This window comes from Piliocolobus tephrosceles, chromosome 2 (genome assembly GCF_002776525.5).
Source record: "Piliocolobus tephrosceles isolate RC106 chromosome 2, ASM277652v3, whole genome shotgun sequence".
Classification (NCBI taxonomy): domain Eukaryota; kingdom Metazoa; phylum Chordata; class Mammalia; order Primates; family Cercopithecidae; genus Piliocolobus; species Piliocolobus tephrosceles.
In genome coordinates this window covers 79,041,004-79,050,914 of record NC_045435.1, presented here as the reverse complement: position 1 = coordinate 79,050,914, position 9,911 = coordinate 79,041,004, and the positions used below count along the sequence as shown (strand labels likewise).

General features: G+C 38.1%; 1 protein-coding gene across 2 annotated transcripts in view; it reads right to left on the bottom strand.

Moving 5' to 3' along the window:
* The window catches only part of DNAH12 (dynein axonemal heavy chain 12), a 256,283-nt gene that overhangs the window by 87,140 nt on the left and 159,232 nt on the right, over positions 1-9,911 (bottom strand). For both annotated transcript variants that reach the window (XM_031935192.1, XM_031935193.1), the window contains exons 45-49: positions 7,696-7,890; positions 3,494-3,627; positions 2,851-3,013; positions 1,757-1,837; positions 1,235-1,411 (exon numbers count right to left, since the gene is read on the bottom strand). In XM_031935192.1, coding sequence (XP_031791052.1) covers positions 1,235-1,411; positions 1,757-1,837; positions 2,851-3,013; positions 3,494-3,627; positions 7,696-7,890 — 750 coding nt within the window. The remainder of the gene's footprint in view (positions 1-1,234; positions 1,412-1,756; positions 1,838-2,850; positions 3,014-3,493; positions 3,628-7,695; positions 7,891-9,911) is intronic.

Below are 9,911 nucleotides of genomic sequence, written 5' to 3'. Positions count from 1 at the left end.
AAAGAAAGAAAGAAAGAAAGAAAGAAAGAAAGAAAGAAAGAAAGAAAGAGAGAGAGAGAGAGAGAGAGAGAGAGAGAGAGAGAGAGAGAAAGAAAGAAAGAAAGAAAGAAAGAAAGAAAGAAAGAAAGAAAGAAAGAAAGAAAGAAAGAAAGAAAGAAACCTGAGAGCATGAAGAAAGAATATAATAAGTTCAGCGTTTTAAATTCCTGATTCACAGTGCATTGAGAGCACTAGGAAATTTCTATAAATGCCCTAAACTAATCTCTTGTCTTGTAACTACAGGGCTGATGTTACTGAAAATCAGATAGTTTGATTCTGTGAAATGCTGAATTACCCACAGGTTGAATTTACAGTCTTGTCAGGTCTGTTACATGAAAGAAAGAGTATTGATTAGGAAAAAAGGCAAAGAATGGGACCTGAATACGCTGTTGACCCCCTAGTCAACAGATGCTGTCTCTCCTACTGTTCTGGTCTTGCCTAAAGACCTGTAAAAAGTTGTGTACAACATGATGTGGTACAGATGGTGCCACTCACAGCTGTACTGGAAATGGCCTTTAAGTTTTTCTGTGTATGCAGGTCCAGGAGGCTGCAGAAGACTAGCTCTACACTGTACTTAACATATGCCTGCTGGTCCATGTACAGAACCACTTTGGCCTCTTGGAGGCTATTCGTCTCATTCCACTAGAATATCCTGAATGAAAATTATAAATAATATACAAAAAGCAAAAATAGGCCAGGCATGGAAGCTCATGCCTATAATCCCAGCACTTTGGGAGGCCAAGGTGGGAGGATCACTTGAGCCCAGGAGTTTAAGACCAACATGGGCAACATAGGGTGACCCTGTCTCTATAAAAAAAAAAAAAAAAAAAACGTTTAAAAAGATTAGCCAGGTATAGTGGTGTGTGTCTGTGGTCCTAGCTCCTGAGGAGGCTATGGTAGGAGAATCATTTGAGCCAGGAGATGGAGGCTGCAGCGGGACATGACTGCACTACTGCACTCCAGCCCGGTCAACAAAGTGAGACTCTGCCTCAAAAATAAATAAATAAATAAATTAATTAATTAATTAAAATAAAACAATATATCAAAGGTAAACTGTTAAGAGGCAAGTTTCATTTGACTGGATAGAAACAAGATAATGCCACCCACTGAAATACAGCCACTTCTAATAAGCCACATACCCATATTCAACTTCCCTCTGTTGATGTAACACAAAGTAGCTAATTCAAACACCTGCCTTAAGTGTATCCAGTGCAGACAGAGCTGCTTCCAAGGCTGGAATCGCCTCAGCCAGGTCACTTTCACACTCATTTTTCAGAGCTTGGGCTTCTTCAGCTTTCCCACTGGCTACCTCTTCATCCAATTTCACAAATTGTCTTTTCGCTTCCACTTGTACAGACTCTATCTCAATAACCTAAAGAAGTGAAAGATGAAGACAATTTCTCAAACATCCAATTGCTTTTTCAATCCTAGACAAAAGAATATTTGAAAATTAGGGAATCTAACATATCATTTTGAAGGATAGAAGGGTCTATAATAAAATCAGGAGAAATACAAATACATGTGAACTAATTTGGAAATGAGCTTCACAAATTCCTTCAAAAAAGACAGAACCCACATTGGACCCAATGAGACAGCCAGTCAATGGAAAAGGGTGAAGTCTCTAAAGTCTAGTGGCAAAAAATTAACCCTTATTTTCAAGGCTAATTTTATATATTTCAATTGTCCTTTGACATCAAAAACATTCAGGATACTCCACCTGCATCATATTTGCATTTTCAATTTTAGCTTCCTCCAATTTGGGCTGTAATTCAACAAGCTCCATTTGCATTTCACCAACCTAAAGAGACAGTTTATAATATGATTAAGTTTCCATTGCTGTAATTGCTATTGAGACCAAATGCAGAAAATATAAATTTAAATGTATCCATAAAAGTATTGGAGCAGAAAATCTCAACTTTTTCTGCTAGTTCTTTGCATGATAAACAAAACTATGAAAGTGTGGACCAGGGCCAAGCACAGTGGCTCACGTCTATAATCCTAGCACTGTGGGAGGTCGAAGCAGGTGGACTGTCTGAACTCAGGAATTCGAGACAAGCCTGGGGAACATGGTGAAATCCCATCTCTACTAAAACTACAAAAAATTTGCCAGGCGTGGTGGCGTGCACCTGTAATCCCAGCTATTCGGGAGGGTGAGACAGAATTGCTTGAACTTGGGAGGTGGAGGTTGCAGTGAGCCAAGATTGCGCCATTACACTCCAGCCTAGGTGACAGAGTGACACTTCATCTCAAAAAAAAAAAAAAAAGTGTGGGCCAGTTTTCTTCACAGAAGACCTCAGTAGGAGAATGCAGTTGCCATGGAAGAAATGTAGATTGAAAACAAAGCAGTATCTCAGAGTATTCCTGATATACTATGTGCATGACATATGATCCAAAGATCAGCCAACCAAACCTCTATTACTTATGCTGAACTAACACTAATTAAGTATTACTAGCACTTATTTAAAAAACCACAAATCTCATATTTAACCAGCTTTTATAATAAAAAACAACCTAAACTTATATTCTCTTAAATGGCAAAAAATTAATTAAAAATAAAACATGATATATTTGAGCTGTGTGGTCTAGTCAACTTACTGAACTTCTATAAAACTTACTACACTCATTTGTAAAATGAGGATCATAAAAGTGTCTACCTTATAGAGTTGTTATGAAGAATAACTGAAGGAATAGATGTGAAATACATAACAAAGAGCCTGGCATATCACATATTCTCAATAAATTGTAGCTTGTATTATTATTTCTTATACTTCTCAGTATATATTACCATTCTGAGCAGCTCATCAAATTTACCTGAGACTCAGCAAAAGCTAATTTGTCAAGCCCATTCACGTATCGCTGTTTTGCTTCCATGACAGCTTGTCGCTTGTTTGTCAAAAGCTGCCGAAATGAGCCAATGAGTTCAAGATAAGAAGTAGCAGTAACATAGTTATGTCGTCCTAACTCATGTAAGAACCTAAAAGAGAGGCAGATAACATACTTCACTATAAATAATGGATTCTACAAAAAGGTAAATTCAACATACCATTAACAGACATTTAATAAAGATTACATTTTGTACAGAAGTTAGTGAGTACTTGAACATTGTAAGACTCTAGAATCCTACATATTACCACATTATAATTTCTTGTCTCTAAAATATCAACTAGTGGTGACATATTTAAAAGGCACAAATCAAGTGAGATCCTATCTTTTAAATAACCACAAATCAACAAATATGTCTATAAAAGATGAACTACAGCAAGAAAAAATCAGACTATTTCACGTTTCATAAGCCAGGAGGATCTAACTTGGTAAGAGACCCAAGATATCACGTAAACCAGGTAAGTACAGTAGGAAAGGGGATAGCAGATAAGATAGCAAATACATGTGAATTAATTTGGAAATGGCCTTCACAAATCCCTTCATTGTCATTTTAAAATTTACTAATATTAACCTTTCTGAAAGATCCATAATGGAGGTGTGAAAGTGTTTACAGATTGGAACTATCTCTTGTCGTTCAATCTCAGTAAGCTCCAGTGTTTCTAAGAATTTCACAGCTACACGTTCAAGAGCATCTTCAGGCCATGACTAAAAATAAGAAAAAGAAAAACTCTTGAAATTTAAGATGAACAGTAGTCTCACTCCAACTCCATAAATTAATGCATAATAAGTTACATGACTTCCTATGGGAGAATAATTTGGTTTTGAGAAAATTAAAATTTTAATGAAGAAAGCAGAATAAGAGAGACTGAGGTCTCTGAAAGACCTAATATTCTTATACATTAAAATGAAAAAAAAAAGGATAATATAAAGGAAGGATCAATGAAGTTTTTATCAAAGATATATTACACTGCCTTCCCAGCTCTTCCACTTGGATGTCTAGTAGGCATCCCAAATTTATCATGACAGTGGCAGAAGCTGCTAGTTGTCCACCCAATATCTACTAGCCCTTTCTTCCTTGGGACTCCAATTTTATTCTAGATAGCAATATATCCAGCTAAAAGATTAGATTTCCTAGACTCCTTTGGAATTCAGAATGGCCAACGACACATAAGCAGTTGTTGGGTGGGGACTTCAGGGAAGACGTTTTAGAGAGTTACATAGAGCTGGGATATCCTTTTTGGCCTACTTTCATTCTTCTACTTCTTGTTTGGAACATAGTTGTGAACAATGGCACTCTAGCAGCCACCGCACCGCCCTAAGTTACTTTGAGAAGGGAAATCGCATGCTAAGGATAGTAAAGCAGAATGACTTGGGATTCTCATGACTTTGTTAAGCCACAAAAGCCCCATTCTGCTTACCTTTAGATTTTATTTTCCTATGAGAGTTAAAAAACCCATTGTGTTTGGTTTGGCTTTCTATTACTGGGAGACCATCACAATTTCTACTATAACATCCAAAGTTGATTTTTAAATTTTCTTCCCTACAAATTTGCTTCCTAGCCAGTCCTCTCCATCTTAGTGAAATGGTTCCTTCCCTGGCTTTCCTGGAATATATCAAGCATGCTCCTACCTCTGGGTCTTTGGACATGCTTTTCCCTCTGACTAGAACCCTCTCCCTCAGACCTCCATGTGGTTCATGCTCTCACTTCCTTCACATCCAAGCTCATATACCGACTTATCAGGAAGGCCCTCCCAGAGCACTCTTTATAAAACAGCCTTACTTCCCTCATTACTCTGCCTTTTATACTGAGTTTTCTTCTCAGCACTTACCAATACATGGCATATCATTAATCTTTATTTGCTCACTAGAGTATTTTCCAGGTTTCCTTTCATTTAGTTTCAATAATATGCTTATAATTTTTTTTTCCTTTGTAGCAGATAATACACATTTTAAGACCAATTTTTTTTTGGTGTGTAGCCTAAGCACATACTGCCAGTGCATGCATTTTTTATTAATAGATTGTTATATTCATGTGATCCAATTGTACCAATACATATTTTAAATCTAAAAGAGACTTCTAAAGAACTATTAAGATTAGTGAAATTTTATAAAATGCCAGGTTAAATGTCATATAACTTACACAGCATTAAAAAACACTATAGAGGCTTCTCTTTTTGTTCTGCGTGCTTCATTTTTAATCATCCTGCTAATTATCATGAATATTTAATACTATCTGTAGCAGTTAGAATATTTATGACTAAAGAGGCAGAAAACCAGTCTTACTGTATCTTCAAAAAAAAGAAGATGCATATTCTTATAGAGTAATACCCAGAAGTAGGGTATTTCCAAGGTTGCTTCATTTAGAAGCTCAACTATATTATCAAGTATTCACGTTTTTTCCGTCTTGTTCCTTTCTCAGTGCACTTTATTTCATCCTTGGGCTTGTCCCATTATGATGACACGATGACTGCTGCAGCTATGGGCATCACATTCTCAAGCAACAAGATTGAGAGACCAAAAAAAGGCCCTTTTATTACCACGTGACTCCTTTTATAGTGAAAATACTTTTTTTCCCCAAAGTTCCCCAGCACACTTTACCTCAGGACCCTCTGGCAAGGAATGGTTTATACATGGGCTCAGGCATAAAACAATCACTAGCAAGAGAAATGAAAGCATATATACACACACACATATACACACACACACACACACACACACATATATACACATACACACACACACACACACACACACACATCTTTTTTTTTGAGACAGAGTTTCACTCTGTTGCCAGGTTGGAGTGCAGTGGCACAATCTTGGCCCACTGCAACCTCCACCTCCTGGGTTCAAGCAATTCTCCTGGCTTAGCCTTCTGAGTAGCTGGGACTACAGGCGTGCAGCACCACACTGAGCTAACTTTTATATTTTTAGTAGAGACGGGGTTTTACCATGTTGGCCAGGATGGTCTTCATCTCTTGACCTCACGACCCACCCGCTTCAGCCTCCCAAAGTGCTGGGATTACAGGTGTGAGCCACCGTGCCCTCCTGAGAGCACCAATATTGGCTTAGGGCTGGGCACAATGGCTCATGCCTATAATCCCAGCACTTTGGGAGGCTGAGGTGGGAGATAAGCTTGGACAACATAGAGAAACCCTGTCTCTATAAAAAATTTAAAAATGAGTTGGGCATGGTGGCATACACCTATAGTCCCAACTATTCTGGAGGCTGAGGTGGGAGGACTGCTTGAGCCCAAGAGGCAGAGGTTGCAGTGAGCTGCGATTGCACCAGTGCACTCCAGCCTGGACGACAGAGATCCTGCCTCAAAAAAAAATATATATATATTGACTTAGACCAACCATGATTCAATCCCTCTGATACATAGCTACATGGAGGGTGATTTCCCAAACAAAACCAGAATGCAGTTGATAAGAATTAGGCAAAGAGAATAAAACAAATCAGTACCAGAAACTAATTTTTTAAAAAAATTATCCAGGGTCAATGCACAGTCCACATTCTATCGCACATAAAACAATCAAATAGAAGGTACCATGAGTTACTGTTCTCAAAAGTATGAATACCAAATGGTTTTACACAGGCAGTGGCAGTCTGTCTTAGGTGAGGCAGTGGCCTTCATCATTTGCTTCCAGCTTGACTGAAATTGTTGCCCAGCTGGTTTTCCTGTCTCTTGTTTTGCCCTACTCTAATTCACCCACCACACAGCTTCCAACTGTTTTGGTTTTTTTCCTAAATGCAGATTATCTAAAAATATGTTGGTGCCACTGTGATGTCTCTGGTATAAAACCAAATTCCTAGGAATACCTTGCCAATCTCTTTGTAACCTGATACCCACCCAAAGCTCCAACTCAACTGCTGCTGCCCTTAAAATGCCAGCCAGCTATACCAAACAATTTTCAGTGGGGCAGACGAGCCATCCTCTTCCCACCCTTCTCCTTTTCCATGTACTATTCTCTAATAATGGTTCATTTTATGTGTCAACTTGACTGGGCCATGAGGTTCCCAGATATTTGGTCAAACATAATTCTGGGTGTTTCTGTGAGAGTGTTTTTACATGAGTTCAACATTTAAATCATTATAGACTGAGTAAAGCAGAGTGCCCTCCCTACTGTCAATGGGCTGCATTCAATTGTCCTTGTCCAATTTTGTTCAACCGAACGCAACACAAATGCTGATCCTTCCCCAAATTCCTCCTGTATGATTGTCTTCAAGCTGAGACATTGGTTTTTTTCCCCCTCCCTTCAGACTTGGACTGAATTGGCTCTTCCTGGCTCCTGAGCCTGCTGGCCTTCAGACTGGAACTACATCACTGGTTTTCCTGGGCTTTCACCTACCAACTGCAGATCTTGGAACTTTTTAGGCTTCATAATCATATGAGCCAATTCCTCATAATAAATTTCTTTACATACAAGTTTCCTATTGATTCCTAATACACTACCCCTCTATGTAACTAATTCATCTTCATGCCTCAGAAATTCACTGCCTTTGTATGTATACCCTTTGCACATCAACATTATGGCTCTCTTATATGATCATGATTGCTAACTGCTTTTTCTATCTTCCAGTCTATAGTGTAAGCTCCTTGTGAGGATCATGTAGTCCTATCAGTCTCTGGTGCTGAATATTATGCCTGTCATTACAGTAAGTGATCAAGAAACAAACACTTGCTGAATGCATATTAATGAAGTTTTTCAAATATTTCAGTAAAATTCCAAAAGAGTTAGTTGCCTCCCCCTCCAACCAAGAAAAATGACAAACCTGAAACCAGTCAATGGTACAGCAATTGATGAGGGATGGGAACTGTCTCAAGCGATTTCGAAAGGCATCTCCAATGGGGCTAAAGGCCACCACGACATGAAGATTATCCTTGCAGCGATTCACGAAGAAAGCAAACAGGGCTAAGGGGCTGAGTTCATCATGTTTACTGCCAGCCTGAGCTACTGGACGAACACCCTAGGGAATATCAGAAAATAAAAACCTTGTAAATAAAAATAGATAAGCTGGCAATGAGATTGGTGGATATTAGAATATGAAGAAGTTTTATTGCTCCCTGTAAATATCTGTAAAATTTTGGATTCATATCAATAGAATGACTTTGACATAGTTTGAACGTAGAAAACCTCTTCCAACTCAAAATTCTATAATTTAAAAACAAGTATCTGCCAAGAATTTACCTTATAAAGATAATCACAAAAGTTCACAAAGATGTATAGAAATATAATTTTACATTTTTTTTTTTTTTTTTTTTTTTTGAGACGGAGTCTCCCTCTGTCGCCCAGGCTGGAGTGCAGTGGCCGGATCTCAGCTCACTGCAAGCTCTGCCTCCCGGATTTACGCCATTCTCCTGCCTCAGCCTCCCGAGTAGCTGGGACTACAGGCGTCTGCCACCTCGCCCAGCTAGTTTTTTGTATTTTTTAGTAGAGATGGGATTTCACCGTGTTAGGTAGGATGGTCTGGATCTCCTGACCTGGTGATCCGCCCGTCTCGGCCTCCCAAAGTGCTGGGATTACAGGCTTGAGCCACCACGCCCGACCAATTTTACATTGTTTTTAAGAGAGAAAATGTAAACAGCTGAAGTATCAATCAGTAAGGAAGTAGTTATAAATGTAAAAGATCCACATATTAGCATTTTATACAACAGTTAAAAATAATAAAGTGGTGTCTCATGCCTGGAATCCTAGCTTCTTGGGAGGCTGAGGTAAGAGCCCAGGAGTTCGAAGCTGCAGTGAGCTATGACTGCACCACTGCACTCCAGCCTGGGCAACAGAGCAGTGAGACTTCATCTCTAGAAACACACACACACACACACACACACACACGGTGTATTTTGTGCTACGAGAAGATAAGCAAGATAAAATAACAAAAAAAAAAGTTTTGTAACAGTATATTGAATATGATCCTGTTTAAAAAATATAGATGTATATAAAATAGCAAATATATAACAGAAATAGTGAAGAAATGAAAAAGTTTAGTAGCAAAGTGATGGGAATGAAAGATAGATAATAGCTAAAGCAGCAGGACAGCCTAGCAAAGCTTAAGAAATTCCATTTCCCAAAGGTGACTATTGCTTGAATGGGCATATGGATGATGCATTTCTCCTATAAATCAGGAGAATACCACTAATTTGCAGCCTTGGTCACATCTCTGACATATCCCAGATAAAAGCAAAGAACATGAGTTTTTGTTGTGTTGTTTTGTCCTCTTTTCTCCTTCCACACTCCATACTATGAACTGGTAATGCACCATTTACTGAGGGCTGTGTAAGTGCCTGACGCTACATAAGTGCTTTATTTTGTTTGATTCTCAAACCTCACAATAACCCGATGTGGGAAGAACTCTTATCTGTGCTGCCATTTCATGGAAGAGAAAAGCAGAGTACTTGAAAGTGTGAGTCCATTTCACTCCAGATGTTATGGCTGGAGGTGGGGAATTAAATATCCAAGTGTGAGTGATATATTTTGTGGGTAAAAGTGATTATGGTAATGAGAAAGTGTGACATTACTTTCATCTTAGAAATGAAGGTTAAAGTATGTGACAGTAGTGGACACGTCACCATTGTATTTTTTGTCAATTAAATCACAAACAAGACTTTCAGATGTATCAAACCCATAAGATGGTTTTATTAAAACTTTTTAAAAATTTACTAACCAGTGTAAACCACAAAGACTAATAAAGTAGCATTAAAATCATGCTTTCTTACATCAATGTAACCTTAAGAGATGATTTAAAATTCTCTAATCACTCATAAAACATGCTAAATAACATTAAACAGGTGAAACAAACTGCCATTATTATGAAGGTAGGAGTTATAAAATAAAAATTATGCCTCATAACTATGGTTAAAGCAATTTAAAATTCACCAAACAATGATGTATTTAACTAATATACTTAAAATTTTTAATTACCCCCAAAATCATATGTACAAACTATGTTTCTCCTGAAGAGCTGAGAAAAGGTTTCAAGAAATAAAGTTT